Source organism: Manis pentadactyla, chromosome 7, assembly GCF_030020395.1.
Source record: "Manis pentadactyla isolate mManPen7 chromosome 7, mManPen7.hap1, whole genome shotgun sequence".
Taxonomy (NCBI): domain Eukaryota; kingdom Metazoa; phylum Chordata; class Mammalia; order Pholidota; family Manidae; genus Manis; species Manis pentadactyla.
The window spans coordinates 81092952-81114965 of NC_080025.1; the positions used below are offsets into that span (position 1 = coordinate 81092952).

General features: G+C 36.2%; 1 protein-coding gene across 3 annotated transcripts in view; it reads right to left on the bottom strand.

Annotated features, from left to right (window-relative positions):
- COL28A1 (collagen type XXVIII alpha 1 chain) overlaps nucleotides 1-19961 on the bottom strand; it is a 178389-nt gene extending 158428 nt beyond the window's left edge. For all 3 annotated transcript variants that reach the window (XM_057504546.1, XM_036894570.2, XM_036894569.2), the window contains exons 1-6: nucleotides 19824-19961; nucleotides 16766-16926; nucleotides 14894-15450; nucleotides 8942-8962; nucleotides 7320-7376; nucleotides 5741-5794 (exon numbers count right to left, since the gene is read on the bottom strand). In XM_057504546.1, the coding sequence (XP_057360529.1) occupies nucleotides 5741-5794; nucleotides 7320-7376; nucleotides 8942-8962; nucleotides 14894-15450; nucleotides 16766-16889 (813 nt within the window). In that variant the 5' untranslated portion in view covers nucleotides 16890-16926; nucleotides 19824-19961. The remainder of the gene's footprint in view (nucleotides 1-5740; nucleotides 5795-7319; nucleotides 7377-8941; nucleotides 8963-14893; nucleotides 15451-16765; nucleotides 16927-19823) is intronic.
- Nucleotides 19962-22014: the final 2053 nt, after the last annotated feature.

Genomic DNA, 22014 nt, shown 5'->3' on the forward strand with positions numbered 1-22014 from the left:
GGGAAACACAAAGAGTACAGATTAAAACACCTAACATTTAAAGAGTGGAGGAGGAAGAAAAGGAAGGGAGAGAAATAAAGAATCATCAGACTGTGTTTACAATAGCATAATAAGTGAGTTAAGTTAGATAGTTAGATAGTAAAGAAGCTGCCCTTGAACCTTTGGTAACAACGAATCCAGAGCCTGCAATGGCAATAAGTACGTATCTATCGATTATCACCCTAAGTATAAATGGACTAAAGGCAACAATCAAGACACAGAGTAATAGAATAGATAAAAAAGCAAGACCCATCTGTATGCTGCCTACAAGAGACTCACTTCAAACCCAAAGACATACACAGACTAAAAATGCAGGGATGGAAAAAAATATTTCATGCAAACAATAGGGAGAAAAAAGCAGGTGTTATATCAGACAAAGTAGATTTCAAAACAAAGAAAGTAACAAGAGACAAAGAAGGACATTACATGATGACAAAGGGGTCAGTCCAACAAGAGGATATACCATTATAAATATCTATGCAACCAACACAGGAGCACCTACATATGTGAAACAAATACTAACAGAATTAAAAGAGGAAACAGAATGCAATGCATTCATTTTAGGAGACTTCAACACACCATTCGCTCCAAATGACAGATGAACCAGACAAAAAATAAGTAATGACACAGAGGCGCTAAACAACACATTAGAACAGATGAACCAAACAGACATCTATAGAATGTTCCAGCCAAAAGCAGCAGGATGCATATTCTTCTCAAGTACACATTGAACATTTCTCAGAATAGGCCACATACTAGGCCACAAAAAGGGCCTCAGTAAATTCAAAAAGATTGAAATTCTACCAACCAACTTCTCAGATCACAAAGGTATAAAACTAGAAATAAATTATACAAAGAAATCAAAAAGGTTCACAAATATATGGAGGCTTAACAACATGCTCCAAAATAATCAATGGATCAATGACCAAATTAAAACAGAGATCAAGCAATATATGGAGACAAATGAAAATAACAGCACAATGCCCCAACTTCTGTGGGTCATAGCAAAGGCAGTTCTAAGAGGAATGTATACAGCAGTCCAGACCTATATAAAGAAGGAAGAATAATCCTACATGAATAGTCTAAATTCACAATTATTGAAACTAGAAAAAGAAAAATGAGGCCCAAAATCAGCAGAAGGGGGGACAGAATAAAGATCACAGAAGAAATAAATAAAATTGAGAAGAATAAAACAATAGAAAAAAATCAGTGAAACCAAGAGCTGGTTCTTTGAGAAAATAAACAAAATAGATGAACCCCTAGCCAGACTTATTAAGAGAAAAAGAGAATCTACACATATAAACAGAATCAGAAATGAGAAAGGAAATATCACAATGGACACCACAGAAATACAAAGAATTATTAGAGAATACTATGAAAATCTATATGCTAACAAGCTGGATAACCTAGAAGAAATAGACAACTTTCTAGAAAAATACAACCTTCCAAGACTCCAAGGAAGAAACAGAAAATCTAAACAGACCAATTACCAGCAACAAAGTTGAATTGGTAATCAAAAAACTACCCAAGAACAAAACACCCGGGCAAGATGGATTCACCACTGAATTTTATCAGATATATAGAGAAGACATAATACCCATTCTCCTTAAAGTTTTTCAAAAAACAGAAGAGGAGGGAATACTCCCAAACTCATTCTATGAAGCCAGCATCACTCTAATACCAAAACCAGGCAAAGACACCACAAAAAAAGAAAACTACAGAGCAATATCCCTAATGAACATAGATGCAAAAACACTCAACAAAATTTTAACAAACCAAATTCAAAAATACATCAAGAGGATCATACACCATGACCAAGTGGGATTCAACCTAGGGATGCAAGGATGGATGGTACAACATTCAAAAATCCATCAACATTATCCACCACATCAACAAAAAGATGAACAAAAACCACATGATCATCTCCATAGACACTGAAAAAGCATTCAACAAAATTCAACATCCATTCATGATAAAAACTCTCAACAAAATGGGTATAGAGGGCAAGTACCTCAACATATTAAAGGCCATATATAACAAACCCACAGCCAACATCATACTTAACAGTGAGATGCTGAAAGCTTTTCCTCTAAGATCAGGAATAAGACAAGGACGCCCACTCTCCCCACTTTTATTCAACATAGTACTGGAGGTCCTAGCCATGACAATCACACAACACAAAGAATAAAAGGCATCCAGATTGGTAAAGAAGTCAAACTGTCCCTGTTTGAAGATGACATGATATTGTACATGAAAACCCTACAGAATCCACTCCAAAACTACTAGAACTAATATCTGAATTCTGCAAAGTTGCAGGATACAAAATTGATACACAGAAATCTGTGGCATTCCTATATACCAACGATGAACTAGCAGAAAGAGAAATCAGGAAAACAATTGCATCCACAATTGCATCAAAAAGAATAAAATACTTAGGAATAAACTTAACCAAGGAAGTGAAAGACCTATACCCTGAAAACTACAAGACACTCTTAAGAGAAATTAAAGAGGACACTAATAAATGGAAATTCATCCCATGCTCTTGGGTAGGAAGAATTAATATTGTCAAAATGGTCATCCTGCCTAAATCAATCTACAGTTTCAATGCAATCCCTATCAAAATACTGAGAGCATTCTTCAACAAAGTGGATCAAATAGTTCTAAAATTCATATGGAACCACAAAAGACCCCAAATAGCCAAAACAATCCTGAGAAGGAATAATAAAGCTGGGGGATTATGCTCCCCAACTTCAAGCTCTACTACAATGCCACACTAATCAAGACAATTTGGTACTGGCACAAGAACAGACCCAAAGACCAGTGGAACAGAATAGAGAGTCAAGATATTAACCCAAGCATAGATGGTCAATTAATATATGATAAAAGAGCCATGGATATTCAACGGGGAAATGACAGCCTCTTCAACAGCTGGTGTTGGCAAAACTGGACAGCTACATGCAAGAGAATGAAACTTGATTACTGTCTAACTCCATACACAAAAGTAAACTCAGAATGGATCAAAGACCTGAATGTAAGTCATGAAACCATAAAACTCTTAGAAGAAAACATAGGCAAAACTCTCTTGGACATAAACATGAACAACTTCTTTATGAACACATCTCCACAAGCAAGGGAAACAAAAGCAAAAATGAACAAGTGGGACTATCTCAAACTAAAGAGCTTCTGTACAGCAGAGGACACCATTAGTAGAACAAAAAGGCATACTACAGTATGGGAGAGTATATTCATAAATGACATATCCGATAAGGGGTTGACATCCATAATATACAAAGAGCTTATGCACCTCAACAAACAAAAAAGCAAATAATCCAATTAAAAAATGGGCAGAGGAGCTAAGCAGACACTTCTCGAAAGAAGAAATTCAGATGGCCAACAGGCACCTGAAAAGATGCTCCATGTTGCTAATCATCAGAGATATGCAAATTAAAACCACAATGAGGTATCACCTCACACCAGTTAGGATGGTCAACATCCAAAAGACAAACAACAACAAATGTTGGCAAGGATGAGGAGAAAGGGGAACCCTCCTACACTGTTGGTGGGAATGTAAATTAGTTCAACCATTGTGGAAAGCAGTATGGAGGTTCCTCAAAAAACTGAAACTAGAAATACCATTTGATCCAGGAATTCCACTCCTAGGAATTTACCCTAAGAATGCAGGATCCCAGTTTCAAAAAGACATATGCTCCCCTATGTTTATCACAGAACTATTTGCAATAGGCAAGAAATGGAAGCAACCTAAGTGTTCATCAGTAGAAGAATGGATAAAGAAGATGTGGTACATATACACAATGGAATATTGTTCAGCCATAAAAAGAATACAAATCCTACCATTTGCAACAACATGGATGGACCTAGAAGGTTTTGTGCTCAGTGAAATAAGCCAGGCGGAGAAAGACAAGTACCAAATGATTTCACTCATATGTGGAGTATAAGAACAAAGAAAAAACTGAAGGAACAAAACAGCAGCAGCCCTACAGAACCCAAGAATGGACTAACAGTTACCAAAGGGAAAGGGACTGGGGAGGATGGCTGGGAAGGGAGGGATAAGGGGAATAAGTGGTGTTATGATTAGCACACATAATGTGGGGATGCATGGGGAAGGCAGTATAGCACAGAGAAGACAAGTAGTGACTCTGTAGCATCTTACTACACTGATGGACAGTGGCTGTAATAGGGTATGTGGTGGGAACTTGATAATAGGGGGAAGCTAGTAACCACAATGTTGCTCATGTAATTGTATATTAATGATACCAAAAAAAAATTTTTTTAATATATATAAATAAATAAAAATAAATGACATGTGAGCATAGACTTATAACAACTCTTGAACAAAGCAAAAAGAAGACATGATGGCATCAATTTGGACCAATAGCATGTGAGTGTAGGGCTGTATGCATGTTCTTGTGTGTGTATTGTAAAGTCACCCAAGGATACTCCTTGACAAGCAGGCATTTGGCAAAAATACTTTCATGCCTGTAACTTATTATATTACCTCCCTAAATATATTCTCAGAAATGAAGTTATTGGGTGAAAATTTTGACTGTTTGAATGCTGCTTAGGCAGTACTTAATTGCTTTCCAAAATGTTTGTGCCTACCTTTGCAATAAAGAGCAAACCACTTATATCACCACATTGCTATCACTAGTTGTTATTATTTTGGTGTTGCTTTGTTACCTACTGTAAGAAATGTTTTTGCAAATTGAAAACACAGAAAAGAAACAAACGTTGTAAACTAGAAAATTGCTCTCTGACGAACAGCCTACCCAACAACACTGGACTCCAAAGTTTGTAAAATGTGGATAATTAGTATTAAAGATACTTCATTGTCTCTATTTAAATTTCATTCATTATCCAGTGAAATTAAACATTTACTAGTTTTACTTCCTCTCTTGAAAATTGTTTGTGTCCTTTGATCATTTAATTACTAGAGGTTTGATGTTGTCTCATCTGTTTTGTAGTCTTGGCCAACACAGAAAGTAACACAGTCCATTGTATTTGATGAAAATATTTCCCAGTATGTTTTCCTCTTTATTTTAATTATTAGTTTTCATTATGCAGAATAATGTCTTAAAATATGGAGTAGTTATATCGCTAATCTCTCTCCTGTGATTCCTTGAGCTTCTCTTGGACTTGGAAGACCATAAGACCATCGTCCTAACCATGATCTGATTTTTAAAATAATAATCAAGGACTTTTTAAAAATGTGTACACAAAGAAAAAAATTGAGGAAATGCCTGAAAATGGTCTGGGAGTAAGAGACAATCTGGTGTTTTTTTCTATTATTATCATAGGTCCATTATGTATAAAGTGGGTGTATAAAAACATAAGATCCAACATCAATCTGATATGGGATATCTGTTAGTAATTCATGGAATATTGTGGTAATTAAATTGGGCCACCATTACGTATGTACAGTTTTCTATATTTTTCCATGTCTCTAGGTTTCCTACACTTGTTGACTAAAATAGTTGTCATATGTTACTTAGAATTTTGTAAATGCAAACTAACACAAGCCAGATAGATAGAGCAGGAAATGGGCATCCTATATTCTGTACAGAAATCATCAGATTTTTGGCATTGACAGATGCTGCAATGCTCTTTGTTTTCTTAATTTTTGTTCTTTAAATAAATCTAAAAGAAGATATGCTGGTTTAAAGGAAATATCTTTATGCATTACCGGGTTTCCTTTTGGTCCTCGCTCTCCTTTGATACCTGGGTTTCCATGTGTACCCTGAAAGCAAAGGGGAAAATACGATATTGAGCAGGGCATCCTACTAGTTTCCTACACCTTGCAATAATTTCTAATCAGCTTCATCCCATAAAATGAGGGAAGACTGTGAAAAGCTTTACATGCACATCAGAGATTCAACTCTGATCTCTCCTTTACTACACACCAGGAAGACTGCACAGTCTTGAGTACGCAGATTCTCTACATTTGCCCTAAAGAGGATAATTTCTCCCTCTTCCTGATGTCCAAGGGACAATCTCAAAAGATGAGGGAAGAGAGTTCTTTAATCTTGTTCCAGAAATGCATTTTGTTTTCCCATTCTCAAACTGCCAAAAAGCTTGCTTTTCTCAGAACTGGTTTTGGGGACATTCAATAAATGTTAAATAACACAGTTCTATGGCTACCCGTTAAAACAGTACAGTAATCTCCTCCAACAACACAGAGTGACTAAATTATCAGATTAGTTCAGCAACTATAAATTAGCTTCCTGTTCATTCCAAACCATAATTGAATATCCCAAGTAAACCTTCCCTAGGCAATCTCTTGATGTAACAAGTATAAACTAAGACTTCATAGGAAGAGAAGTTTAGAAACCAGCTTCTACTGTCTTCCACATTATCATGTAATGTATCCTACTTATATTTTGAAGAAAAAAAAGACAAACACTCCCTTGATTGGTGGAATGGTTTGAAAAAAAAAACATCAGATACAAGAATTAGTTCAAAAATTGTATCCATGCATTTTTGTGAAATATCTCTACTAGGCTTTTGGTCTCTAAGTTTTGAGATCACATGTAAATGGAATAGTGAATTGCAGCATGGATGCATCTAATGATATGAGTCAGAGGAATGCTCAGCATCTCCAGTCATCATGATGTCATTGCAAATGCCCTCCCAGCATAGACATGGTACCTACCAGATATTAGGCCAGAATATAAAGGAAGTTCTCCTTTTGGGATTCTCTTTTCAAGTACTGAGTCACTGTAAATCCTGCTATTTACCTCTGGCTTCCAAGTGGTTACTTCCATTTCATTAATTCACTCTATTCCCCAAAGCTTCCTGACCAACTTCCTCCTGGTCAGGCCACACAGTGTTGCCCGTGGATACAGTGAAACCACAGTTAACTTCCAGGGGGGTCTGTGCCACTTGCTTCTGGGTGGGATAGGATAAAGTTTTGCCTAAAGCACTGAGGATTTGCATGATCTCTTTTTCTAAAATTTCAGTTCAGGATTGAGAAATTCTGGCCTCGGTTACCACATCAGAAGTGATGCTGAAATATCCTCTGTGAAAACAACTTCATCATTTTGAACCAAATCTACCCTTAGTTCAGGTCAGCACAATCCTAGGCTTATTTCTAAGGGCAGAATGTATCCCATTAGGAATAAAAGAAAGAAACAGCATTTCCATTTTTGCTGCTATTTGTACACAACTACCTTCCAACAGCACAGAACAGCCCTAGTGTTTTCAAGTGTGAGTGGAGCTGTCATCTTCCTGACTTGATAGAAAGTGCAAAGTAGAAATATACTCACGGGAGGCCCTGGATCACCTGGATCCCCCTTCTCACATTCACAGATCTTGTGTTCACACTGAATCAATAATGAAATACAATTAACACACAGTGGAATATAACATTTAAAATCTCATTCAGTACATAACTAAATAGAACACTCCCTTGCAGAAACTGTACCTTGCGAATTTATGAAGATTTTGCAGCTCCCTATTAAATTCTAGGAAAACTCAGATCTAGTAAGAGCCAGCTAATAAGGTATTATTAAACATTTCCGTGATTAAATAAAATAGAACTCCCATCCCATATATAACATCTAGTTGCCACTTAAGAGGGGAAAATAAAAATTTTCAGTGGATTTTTGGAATTTCTACTATTTCTCTTATATAACACATCAAAGCTCAATAATATAGAAATAAATACTTTACTCAACAAAGGAAAACATTTAATCTATACCATATTTTATCAATTTCAAGATGCACATTTTTCTTCAATATCTCTGAAATCAGATGAGTTTTATATGAATCAGGCCTGATTATGATGAAATTTTTATTTTCTTCACATGCACTTCAAAATTCACAGAATGGAATGAAAGAAAGCTCCAGGAACACTACTGGAGCCCTCTCCAGAAATGCTTCATCGCCAAGGTCCTGATGGCACAGAGGCCGGCATTGTGTGGAAAAACAAGGGCAAAAGTGACTCCAAGACAAAAAATGATTTAGACTCAGGATTTGAAGAAGTTTTAGAAATAACCAATTTCGTTTGATTATATTCTCCCTTAATGTATGCAGAAAAGTGATAGAAGATTTTAAAAATTTATATCTAATTAAACCTAAAAGGACTCTTACCCTAAGTATAAAATGAAAATTGCTGTTGTTGAGAAGTTACTGTATCATAGTTTAATTGGCAGAGTTTTTTTCCTGTCTTAATGGCACATAAAATAATGGTGTAACTTAGCAAGTATAATTCAGTAAGACCTGGTGCTCTAGAAGGTTTTGTTGGCTCCTCGTATATTTTGCAATACTACCTATTAATTTCCTAATGTTAGATAAGCAGTTTATAGAACAAAGCTCAGATGTTCCTAACTGCATTAAGAAATGCACGTCTAGTACTGGAGTCCTCAGCAAGCTGATGAGCATCCACCATGCTAAATACTTTCCAACCCACACCGGCCAGTGTACTTTGCCACCTGGTCTAGTTGCTACCATCAGGAAGGAGAATGAGCTTAAAGTCAATCATTAGGCAGCAGGGGGTGACTGAGCTCCCTCTCTGAGGAACAGAGGCCTAAGCCTGGCCAATACCACACACCTCCCTAGGTAGAACACCCGTATGAGTAGCTGGTGTCAGAGACGTGCTTAGAATAATGGAAGTCATATCAAAGTAAGCAAGCAATATGCCATCTGCTTACAATTGATTTCTAAAATTATATTAAATATTTCTTACTTTTTAAACACTTCCCAATCTGCAGTAGATATGGTGGCATAAAAGAAATCAGATGACTGCCTCAAAATAGAGGGGCTCGTTGTAAAAAGAATTAAGCATTTTTATTTAGTCACGCTGTATCTTCTAATGTGATTTATAATACTGATTTGGTTATGCAAACTTTTAGAGGAATTCATAGGAATCAAAGCATGTGGTGCTTACCTTCTTTTCAAATAAGATATCCTAGGAAGGAAAAAAGAATGAAACATTAACTCAATTCATGGTTCTGCTACCGCCTTCTTATTAGCGTTAATTATTCCCTATGGGATATGCAATTTCCAAGAAGAATAGCAATTCAGCCTTTTTATCCTTGTAAAAGCAATAAAGTCTACCAGCCAACCACCCAGGGAACATTCTGAGTCATATAATAATCAGTCATAATGAAAAATTTCCCACTTCTGCTTACAAAGACTTAGGCAGAATACATAAATGTACATTTTATTTTATTTTTTCATCTCTATACATATGTGCACTTGTTTTTCAGCATTAAAACATTAACTTTAAGGTAATAATGTCATGAACTCTTAGAGAACCTTAGAAGTCAATCAGGTGCAACCTCTCATTTGCCATAAGGAAACTTGGGTCGGCAGTGCTGTGACTTGCCCAAGGTCACACGCTTGGGCTGAGCCACCTGACCAAGTTCAGTGCTTCTTCATACTTAACCACACAGGAATGAATTAACCAGAATATTTTTTCAAAATGGGTTCATATTCATAATTTTAGAAAAACTCAAAACCTGGTTTTTGTCCAATAGCTAGGCCGCACTATCCCACCTCAGCTCAATGGGGTTATTCCAGACAGGTGTGCACTGGAGGCCATGTCTGAAGTCAAATACTGGAAAGAAATTAACATATGTTTCTAGATAGAATTATTGCTCTCTTAAGGTAAAAATTGTGAGTCAAACCATTGCATTATGACTGAATCAAAAGAGGCAATATGCATATGAGAAAAAACAAATAAAAAACACTAGACTATTTGTTGCAAGATACTAAAAATGACATCATGAGGAAGTTAAGGGTAAGTCAGAGTTGTACCTTTATGGAGGATTCCACATCTCTTTAGTTTTGTTTTACTGCTTTTTATTTCCATACAAACTAATAGCATAGAGGGACACTACAGTAAAATGCTTTCAGTGGCTGTTGTGATTTAATGGGAGGAAAACTTAGGGGAAAATATTAGTTTAATTAATTCAAGTGTTATAAAGGGATTTTATCTTGCTTCTACCGTTAACCAGCCATGTGGCCTTGGGCAAGTCCTATAATCCTTCTGGGTATTTTCCACATACATAAAATGAGAAGTTTTGATGAAATGGTCTCAGAAGTCATAAAACTCCAGCCACAGACCCTACAAAATTTAGTCTCACCTACATTCTTTTTTCTCTCTTCCATCCACCTCCTTGACATCCCAGTGATATTAAATTACTAGCCAGTTAAATCCAAGCTGAGAGCAGATGAGACTTGTATCTGTAAGAACTAGTACATCTATGGAGAAATGGTACACTGACAAAGTCAATACAAAATGGCATTCCCCCTCTCTAGAACACTTAGCTGTGCCCAGAAAGCTGACAACGTGTAGACTTTAGCTGTAGGCTACCCAGACAAGTCCTTATTTCTACTGTTATCCTGACATCCCTTCCAGACATACCATAGAGAAATTCTTGTTCCTTGTATATTTCAGCATTTGTTTTTAATAGTGAAAAATTGGAAATAACTAAAATATCTATCAATACTGGAATGAGTCAATAAGTGAAATACTAATTGGCAAAATGAATGGATTGGACCTACACATTTCAACATAGAAAAATCTCCAAAACATTAAGTGAGAAACCATCTTACAAATGGATATATAAAATATGATCCAAATTATGAAAATATTTAAAACACATGTCAGAATCTTTTTTTTCTAGGAGGAAACTAGGGAAAAGGAATTCAAAAGGAATTCAAGAGACAATAAGTCAACAAATAATTCAAGTCAAATTGTAATTTTTAAAACAACAGCTGAAATAAAGAAAAATTCAAAGTTTTGTCACTTTACAAGCTTTTTATAATAAGCAATATCCTTCTATTATCCAACATCAGTTTTTAAACTCATAAATTTAGGTGCTTCTGTGCTTGGTATGTAATTTTACACTTTTTTCCAGCTCTCTGGAAATTTAATTTCTGCTTTGCCATATTATTCCTTAAAAATATGTGCCATGAGGCTTAAAACCATAACAACACAACTAATTATTTCTGGAAGTCATTTAATGTTGTGTTTGTTGGAATTCATATTTCTATGGAAACAAAAATGGACCCCAAACTGTGCAAAAGATAAGACTGTTTCAAACAAAGAACAAAGCTCCATCCCTAGGGGCACTTCTAGTCTATCAGCCCCAGAGAACAGTGCAGAGCAAGCTGTGTGGGACAGAGGAGCTAGGTGTGGGGGGAGGGAGGGTAACATGATGCTTTCTCAGAATAGGTGGGTTTTCTGGGTAATTTCAAGGAGAGGAATGCAAAGGACCAACTCATTGATGGAATGCTGTTCTTCCTATATGTCAAAGTTCATGAGGAAAAAAGTCATAAAGATTAGTGTAGGTGGTAAGACAAAGGAAGCGCATTTAAAATGAGTGGACTGAAGGGCTCACATGGACAGAGCTAGACACCTTGGAAACTAGTGAGGGCTTTCACTTGGGCAGAAAGGAAGGCCGTGTGGAGAACAGCTGAGAGAATATGGTCAAAGCAGGGGAAGGGCATGTTCACTTACGATCTAGGTGGACACTGTAGTTTAACTGGAAAAGATAGAAACAGACTCTCCCTCTACAAAAGAAGGTACATTTTATCAATGGAGTCAAGTTTTATGATGATGTGTACATGAAAGGAGGAGGCTAGGACGGAGTAGCCAACTGGGGATTGAGTATGAGTTCAGTGCTAGGAGGAAGGGACAGAAATGTAAGGAAGGTGCCAAAGTTACTAGCATGATAATAAATGGGAGGAGAATAAAGATCTTACTTAGTAACAAGGAATTACAAACTCTATGACAATAAATATTTGCAACTTAATACAGTAGCCAAATAGCCACTACAAAATCTGAGAGAACAGAAATAAGGCACCAAACAGAGGAAGCCATGAAAAAATGGGAAATGAACTGTAATTAAGTAATTAAGCATAGGTTTATAAGATGATATAGAAATAATCACATTGATTCCTTCCTGGTATGTGAGTGGGGGGACACACTAAATTTATATTTTTCTTAATACTCTTCAGAATAAGAACAGTTGGTCACAGTCTTTATTCCCATAAAGGTTTTTTTAATATTTAACTTCAGAAATGATAGAGAAAATAACTTATTTTGATCTCCACATATACTCTCTTACTCTTCTAATGGACAAAATAATATGTATGGGAGATTGTTTCTTATTAACACTGTTGTGTAAATCATAATAAATAGCATTAAAAATATTTTACATATTCTCTCTAGTTTAGAATCTCAGATCTCTCTTGGGGAATTCAAAACTGGAAAATTTCATGGGTTTCTTACCTAGTAATTTCTACTAGAAGTGTTGTGGAATGCGTAGTGATTCCTTGATTTGTCTCATATCCATTAAATTCAACTAAAGACTACTCAGTAAAAAGGAATAAACTATCACCATTCAAAGATATTACAATATTATTGACTGAATTCCCTATGCTGTACTTTTCATCCCCGTGACTTATTTTCTATGGTGACAGCTGGTAACTAACTACACTTACTGTGGTGAGCATTTCATAATGTATATAATTGTTGAAGCACTATGTTTTACACCTAAAACCAATATTGTATATCAATTGTACTTCAACTTTAAAACAATTCTTTCTAAAAAAAACACAAAATGACTTATCAGTAATGTAATGTTAATATAATTTTTTGTTGTTGTTAAAGAATAAACTGCTGATACAAAAAACAACCCAGATGAATTTCAAAATCATTTTGCTGGGGATAAGAAGCCTGACACAAAAAGAATACTGTACACTGTACACTTTATTTATATAAAAATCTAAAAAGTGCACACTAACCTAGAATGACAAGAATTACATCAGTAGCAGAGGCAAGGCAAGGATATATTGCAAAGAGGCATGGGGAAACTTCTGGGGGTAATGGAAATGGTCTGTATCCTAACTGTGTTGGTACTTTTGAAAACATCCATCTATCAAAACTCTTGGAATTGTGTAGTTTAAATAGACACAGTTTGGTACTTAAATTATACCTAATTAGCTTATTCTTTAAAGGCAATTACATACTTATTTCAAAATAAAAAGTTTAAAAATTCAACCAGAAATGTAATAGAAATAGATGAGGAATTTTTCCAACCATCTGACCAAGAATCAAGTCCTGCCTCCTACAAGGCGGCAATTTGAAACAGTGAAGAGCCTAGTGAGCCCTTTGGATACTGGAAGTGTTTGGAAAGGAGCCTCTCCCCCTAAGCAGTGGCTTGTTCACAGAGCTCCCATCTGAACAAACACGCAGAAGTCCCAGGATGCTAAGGAAGAGCAGGGTCGTCAGCAAGCCTGGTCATTTTCTGGTTTCCTCAGAAACAGACAAAAAGTTCTGCTTCAAGCCTGCTGCCAAGAGCCCGTGTTCTCAGTTAGGCAGGAGCTCTCAGTGCGGGTTTGTCTGCAGGGAGTATGAACCTTCTGAGCCTGCACATCTGGCCAAACAAGGGGCTGCTTGTCCCTCATCTTCTATAGTCAGCAGCTGGCGACTCATTAGCACAGCTCCAGGGTTCTCTCCTGCACATGCTGGAATTTTCTAAGTTCACTAGTAAGGACTCCTAAATTATGGCACAGGTAGGACCAGACAGTTAGCCAGACACCCCTGCACGTTTCCCTTTGATGCAAAAGAGATGCTCAGAGTGAGCACTCACCCAAGCACCCTGGGAGCTGGGCCCACCATTTCTGTTCTCAGCAGAACTCTCCCAGCCACCCCAAAGTCCAGGGAAAAAAGGCTAGAAACAACAGAAACTTTGGAGGAAAGATATTGCTTAACTGTTTCCAAGCAATTCTGATTACAGGATCAAGTATGCAGACTCTGGAGTTTGCCTGGCCTTCAATTTTCAGCTATAAAATGAGTATAATAATAGTATGGATATTTTAAGATTATTGTAAACAATGAATAAAATAAAATATGTACTCAGAGCAATGCCTAATACACTGAGCACTCAAGACATGATAACTATTATTTAGATTAAACTCAGCGACTCCTGCTAAAAACAACAGATAAAAAAATAAGAGTAATATTGGAGAAAAGAATTGGTGGAAAGGGCAAAAGGGCAAAACAATCTCTGGAATAAGGCCTGAGATTTTTTTGCAACCTATAGAAGAGAGCCATATGAAATGCTCAGTCCCTAAAGAACACATTTGCCTTGCCCTCTTCTCAAGAAAGCAAACAAAGTCAGTATTTTTAAGAAAATCAATTTTCAGCTTTTACCTAATCAACCACATTTTCTCCAGGAATGTGTTTCTTGAGAAATAATGTGAAGAGAGATTTCATTTTGATTGCTTTGCCTTGTGTTTTTCCAAGCAGCAAAGGCGCACACAGCTGGGCAATCATCAATGAAAAGCATTGATAACAGCTAACAATCATAACTAACATAACAACTGTCAATCAAGAGACGCTCATGGATCTGATGGGAGAAACTGTTGGGTGACTGCAGGTTGCAGGGGATTGTAAATTGGATGGCTCTGTTAATGCCTAAGGAAGAAGATAATAGGAACAGAATATGGCAGTAGGTAAGACAGAGTCCAAAATAATTCTGCAAAATAATTGTGGAATGGGAAAAGGCCAACTTAATACAAATGTAGCCAACCACAAATTGAACACAAATGGAATGTACATCAGGAGCCTGTGATGTGCGATTGCAGCATGGGCTAGCAATAATGTTTGGAATGCACTTCCAGGGAATGAGCCTGGTACTTTCCCAGTTCATCTGGTCTAAAGGAAGTGGAGACTTCAGAAAGATTCTCCTCTCCGTTTCCAAGATAGATTTTTTTCTTTTATCTTTTTGATCCCATATTTATGCTTATAGAATTTGTAACTAACATATCAATATTATGATGTGAAGAAAAAAATAAATATAAAACCAACCTATTAAATACCTACCAGGCGATCCTGAATTTTATCTACAAGGGTTGGATCACTTAACAGTAGAATGGGTTCATTGGATGAATCCCCAGATATCAAACGAAGTTTGGCTTCATTGACTACAGTGGAAAGTCCAATGGTGATAAATAATATTCCTGCAGTTCTGGCATCTTCAGAAATACTTTGAACATCTGGATTCTTTGGATGGTCAATGCCATCAGTCATCAGCAAAGCCACTTTCACACCATCCTTACGTCCTTCTCTCCTAAGCAGCCTAGTGGCATTGGTGATAGCATAATAAGAAAAGGTACCTTGCCCAATGAAATTCATAGACTTGACTCTCTGTTTAAAAGTCTGCAGATCCTTCCAGGAAGAAAAAGGTGGATCAATTTGGACAGAGCTGCTAAACTGAAGGGCTGCCAGTTTGATGTCATATTTCAAGGAGTAAACCGAGGTCAACTGGAAAACTCTGTCACTCAAGCTATGCACAAAATCTTTCTGTTTATCAAAGAGAACAAGTTTAGAACTTTCAGAGCTGTCCACAATGAAGACAACATCTATGAAGCAAGTGGAGTCTGAAACAGAACAAATAGGTTAGGCACAACACTTATCCATACTCATGAAACAACTTTGCATAATGAAAGCCCTAAGGTGATGTGTTGTGTATTATTTGTTTATGAGAAGAGAGGGAAGTGAAAAGGAGAGGCACATGGAGATAGGGCTTAAATTGAAGAAAACTAAATCTCTCTCAAGTTTATAAATTCTTTTCGTCTTATAAAATCATGCAAGTCAAAAGCAAGCAAATAAACAAAATACTATATATTCTGAGCATCTTCCCAAAATAAAATCTGCTTAAACTGGGGAAAAAAAGAGTTGCATTATAGTTTATAAATTCAACAAATATTGCACAAAATTGTCCAGAAGTAAATAATACTCTGCCTAATTGTCAGGTTGTGGATCATATTGGTGAGGCCCCATCTTGTTTTGGTGTGTTTTTTGTTTCTTACTCTTTTCAAATGACTATACACATTACACTGTAGCAACAGTAAGGGAAAAAGAAACTTTAAAAGTAGAAAACTTAAGTGTGAATCCTGGCTCTGTATCTTACTAGTTAAGTTGCCTGTGGCCTTGAGTGTGTCACTTAACCTTGCTGGGCCTCAATTTCTTTATGAGAGTGGCTTTCTCTGTCATGCCCATTTTACAAGGCTATTATGAGGCTCAAATGAGATAATAAATGTAAAAATACCCTACAAAACTTTAAAAACTGAGGTTTTTACAAGTATGCTGTATAAATATGTAGGGTGTATTATTACCATAATATATATCAAAATAGAATGTCGCATATATGTGTGTAGTGTGCTATTTGCATCAACTGCTATTTGGAAAAATTCATATTAGTGGTTTAAGAGGCTAAACTAACACAGGCAAACCTCGTTTTATTGCACTTTGCAGATGTTGGGTTTTTTACAAACTGAAGATATGGGGCAATCCTGAATTAAACAAGTCTATAGGCACTGTATTTCCAACAGCATCTACTTGCTTCATATCTCTGTGTCACATTTTTGCAATATCTTAAACATTTTCATTATCATTTGTTATGATCTGTGATCAGTGATTATGACTCACTGAAAGCGCAGATGATGGTTAGCAAATTTTTAGCAAGTATTTTATGATTAAGGTATGTCCTTTTTTTTTAGATGTAACACTATTGCACATTTAATAGACTACAGTATATCTTGAGCATAATTTTTGTATGCACTAGGAAACCAAAAAATTCACTTGACTCTCTTTATTGAAATATTCACTTTATTGCAGTGGTCTTGAAAGGAACCTGCAATATTTCCGAGGTATGCCTGTGATTAAAAACAAAACAAAACATTTTTTTTTTACCCCGGAGATCATTTTTCCTTGCAAGTAAATTGGACTTCAATCCTTTCTTTCTTTGTCCATATGTTGTTTGACTCATAAAAGCTGGCAAAAGCAGGAGATAAAAGACAAAATGTTTGTTCCACATTATGGTAGATTGTGAAAAATCATCTGCCTTGTAGCACCTTTAATAGAAAATCAGTTATAAATACATTAATAGAATAGTGTTTGCAATTTTTAATTTCAAGTCAGCTGAGTTAAAAACTGGTAGGTAACAAGAGAAAAGGGTTTGCATTCCTGTTCATAGAAAAATAGCTATATTGATATTTTAGAAGTTTTTAATCCAAATAAATCGTAGTATCACAGCCAAACATTTATCAGTGAATATTTCTATATATTCAAAGAATTACATCCAAGTAGTCTGAATTTCCCATTTTATTAATGGGGCACAGGAAGTGAGGAGAGCCATATAAAAACATTTCAGTCCTACCCTTTGTAGTGACTGTGGCTCAGTCACAGGCTTTGCTCTGATATACCCACACTCTTCAAGTTGATATCAGATTGCTACAAGGTTGTTTTGTTCACTTGCATTATAACTAAGTCCTGATGATCCCGAAATTTTTACAGGAGGTGTAAAGAACCACCACCATTTCAGTCTTAATATTACATGTACAACTTCCATGAGTTCAAAGGTCAAGTCAAAAATTAAATTGCCCTTCTGCTTCCATAGACTCCAGTTTCTCTTTTCTACTCTTACATTGGAAGCTTCACCTCCACCAGAGTTCCAAGCTGGACTCAGCTGCATATGATGCATCAGAAGAGTGTAGGAGCAAAAAATATATAGATCTTCTAAGCAACACTTTCAGTTTTTTCAGTGTTAGCTGGAAAAACTAATGGACAGAAATAGGACTTGAAATCAGGAAGCACTCCTCTGAACAGCCCTGTGAAACTATTTTTGTGCATAGATTAACAATGAAAAAATCTAATGCTGTATGAAAATCTTCAGCTATCTTCATTACTCAATATGCCTAGCTACACACCAAATGATTTTTAAACCCACAGGCTCCCTGGCAAAAGAAGAATCATGGTGGCTAACTTAGTATACCCACCAAGGAACAAGAAAGCTTACTTTGTACCAATGTTCTCCAGTTTGGAAATGCTTGCCTGCTTAAACTATATTTACTTCAGAATGTCTGGAAGAGCAATCACATTTTCCTTCTTGGCACCTTGCCTTCAGAGAATAGGAACTGGGAAATCATGAGCATGATTTTTTCCAGGCTCTGAATAGAGGGTGGAAATATATGCAAAGACAGTGAGGAATGAGATGGGTGACTGACTTCTTTCCTACATGCCAGATGGAGGAACACCAAAGGGAAGCAAGGCTGTTGGGTTAGGAATGGCCCAATGGATGGCTCCACGCCATAGTCTGTTCCTCCAATAGCATCATCTAGAAGAACATTTATTAAACAGACTTTGTTATTAAACTGGCCAAGCATCTGTTGGCAAGTGCGTCAAGTGCAATTGGCAAAATGTCAACTGCTCCTCAGATCATGTATACTAAGATGTGCAGACGGCTGAGTATTTTAAAAAAGAAGAACAAGTGGGCTGAGGAAATAGAACACACGGAGGACATCCATACCCGAGTAATCCCTTGCTAACCAAGTAAAAGAACACAGAGGATGTACAATATGAGAGAATACAGAAGGACTGAACTCTGAAAATTAGTGTAAGGATAAGGCTATGTAGTAAAATACAGCTGCTATTGCATTTTCAGAGGGTCAGGGAGTAACACCACCATGCTCTGGTTTACATGTGACTTTTCTGTTTTGTTGAGATAAAGGAACTTCTCAGAAGTTTTGGAAAAAGACACTGAGAATTGAATTTCATTGAGAATAAGAGAGAATTCACAAGCTACATGATCAAGAAAATTCCTCAAAAACCTAAAGAAGATGATTTCCATGCAGAATCCTGAGAAGGAAACCACTTCCTTCTCATTCATAGGCCCATTTTGGGCTTTAATCTTGGTTTTAAATAAAGACTTATCTTTCCAAAATTAAGCACCCGCTCACACAATTTTCTTGGCACATGATCATGAATTCATTCCTAAAGCCTTGTCTATACAGTGTTCACCAACACAACTTATTCATGAACAATACTCACGATATCTCATATTTTATTACTATTTGCTTTGACATCTCTTACCTACGTCTCCCAAACCCAAGTCTTGCTATTCCTGTTTTCTGTTATTATCCATAAGACACTCCTACACCTTTCTCTAGATTTTTAGTTTCTTTGACTTCCAGAAATCTCTTTCTTTATTAATTTGACATCTTAAGAGCCCACCCATTCCTAATCACTTTTGGCATATTTTATTTTGTCTTCTTTTTAAATAATTTTCACCTTTCTCTCATTTAGATATCACATACAAGCAAAGTAGTTTTAGGGGAGAAATGCCTTTAGTTAAATGAAAGAAATATAAGCGTCTCTATGTACTATAGGTTATACTTTATAAATGCAGCAACAATGATTATCTTTAAACAAATGCCATATTTTTGTCATTTTGTCCTGAAATTTATTTTGGATAAATATCATGATCAATAAATCCAAATGACTTTATATCTTATGATTTTTCAAAAATAAAATTATCTTTCAGCAGAGTTTACAAATTTTATTCACAGTGTTTGCATCTCATTTATTTCTACATGAAGATAAAATGACCAAATACTTTATTCAAATTGCCAAACTAACCAAGTTATGAAGTTTTCTGTAATTAATTCTGAATTTTAAAAAACTTGTTCCAAATCAAGAAAAAGACATCCCAAGAGATATTAACTTCATTACATTGCTATGTGGTAGACTGCAAATAAAAAATTAATTTTAAAAAGAACTGTAAAATAAATTTAAAAATTTTACATTTTAACAGTTATTCATACTTTTCTAATAATAAATTTAAAGTTATAGCAGAAGCTAAAAATTTTTGATAAGCTTTCTTCACATAAGTATGCATATCTTTTAATATTCCATAGTTCCTAGATGGTCCTTTCTGATTTCAAGTGATTATAACAAAACAGTTATTTCTTACCTTATAAAGTTTGTCAAACAGGAATTAAAGACTGGTTAAGCAAATACCAATAGCAAGGACCATGCTTGGGGATGGAGTTGGCTATTTGATATTGTTCTGTTCTTGTGGATAATAAAGATTGTCTTTGCTTTGGGATCTTTTGCAATCTTTTATTCATGTTTATTAGACTAAGTTAAAGCAAGAGTGGTCAGGCATTTGGCCAGGGTGCAAGGTCTGGGTGGGATCAGTAAGTAATTTAAAGGAACAGTGTCCTTTCAGAACAAATCTCTGTTTTCTAGACTGTTGTAAAAATAACTTAGGCAGATTTTCTACATTTTAGGCATTTGTTGACAGCCTGCCTTTGTTTGTTGTGGTATGTCCTCTTTCTATTCCTGCATTTCTTTGCCTGGGGTATGCTCTGTAAGACATTGGTTCTCAACAGCTCTGTAAAGGAATATAAATAACACCAGACTCAGATGCAAAATTGGTTGTTCAAGAAAGGCAACGGGTTGACAATTATTGAACCTGGATGATGAGTATATAAAAGTTCATTATTTTAGTCTTTGTGCATCTATGATTTTTGAAATTTTTCATAACAAAAAATTTATATAATATAAAGTGAAAGAGTGGTCTGAATTTTGTCCTGGTTCTGCCTCTTAACATGAGGACCTCAGTTTCCTACTTATGAAATGAGGGAAGGGATTTAATTATTTATCAAGATCCTTTCAAACTGTAACATAAGAGGTAGGTTTACAGTGGCCAATATTCTGAGGTCTCTGTACAGTAAAGGTGATCCCTATAGTGGTTCCATTCTCTTTTTTTACTATTGTCTACCTTGTGGTTACAGCCCATATTAAGTTGGTATTTGTCAGTGCAGAACATACAAGCCAAGAAGCCACTCGGCCCCTAGACAGCTAAGAGACAGGCTTTCCTATGGAACCTCCTCCAAGATAGAGAATAGCAAGATGATTAGAGAAAGCAGGGTAAATGTTCATGTTATAATCACTTAAAATCATCACTCTTTGAGAGGATTTTGACTTTCATGTATCTCCTTACTGTAACAATAATAGCTTCAATTTCATGAACCCTGAGCCAGGGGCTAGGCACTATGCTAAATGTTTCACGCACATTACGGTATTTGGCCCTGCAAAAGCACAGCCACCTACTTGTATTAAGTGCTGTAAGAATTCACATTTCTGAGATCAGATGTTGAGGCAGAGAGGAGTTCAGCAATTTTCCCCCTGTTAAACTAATGCTAGAGATGCCAGGGTGGGCTCTTAACTCTGGTTTCTCTCACTCTGAGCCTCACTGACAACTGTTGCATCATTAAATTAAGTATCCGTGTGAATGTTCATTTTCATTGTCTCCTCACCCCAAAGCAGTTTTTGAGGAAGTGAGGAAGCTTTGTGGGCTTTTGTAATAGAAAGAAGGAACAGTAGGTATATTGCAGAAGTAAAAAGGAATCTCCCAGGAACCAATCACTTAGGTACCTTAAATAGCCTGTGGATGTTAGCCACACTTTTCATTTTTGTGAAATGAGACTCAGAGGACAAGGAAGTGGCAGTTTTTCAGAAGACCAGTTCTCTTTTTTCTCTAGATTAACAACTTGGGGAATAATTCCATTAAGAGGCAAACAGGTGACTCCTGGAGAGGAGACATGAACTAAAGCCCTCCTGCTCTGGAACTGTTCTGATTGGAGTTGGTTAGGGGTTAGAGTCATTTCCTGACTTTTCCCCAAAGTAAAAAGGGTAATACAAACCCAGGGTTTCCTGCCTCTCATCCCCAGGTGTGACAATCAGCACTAAGCTGATTGGGTAGATGACTCAAAAGAAAACTGTATGTTCTCTCAATTTATATCAGGCAATTAGCTTTGCACCCAAAGAAACAATGTGGCATGGCTGAAGACTTCAATCTTAATCCTAATAATGGTCTTGAATTAGTGTGCAGTTGACATACACAGACCAAATAGGACATCGTGGATGACAATGAGGACTGGCAAAAAGACAACTGGAAGCCCATGCCTTTCTGGCAGTTATTCTGTAGCAAATTCCTTAAAGAAAAAAGTGCACTATTTTCACTATTATTACTGTAGGTGGCATAGAGTAAGCACTCAATAAATATTTGTTGAATGACTGATTATTAGAAGTAAATTTTTAGTGTTCATCAATCACTTGAGAACCATGGTAGAGAAGATTGCTCTAGACCATTGCTA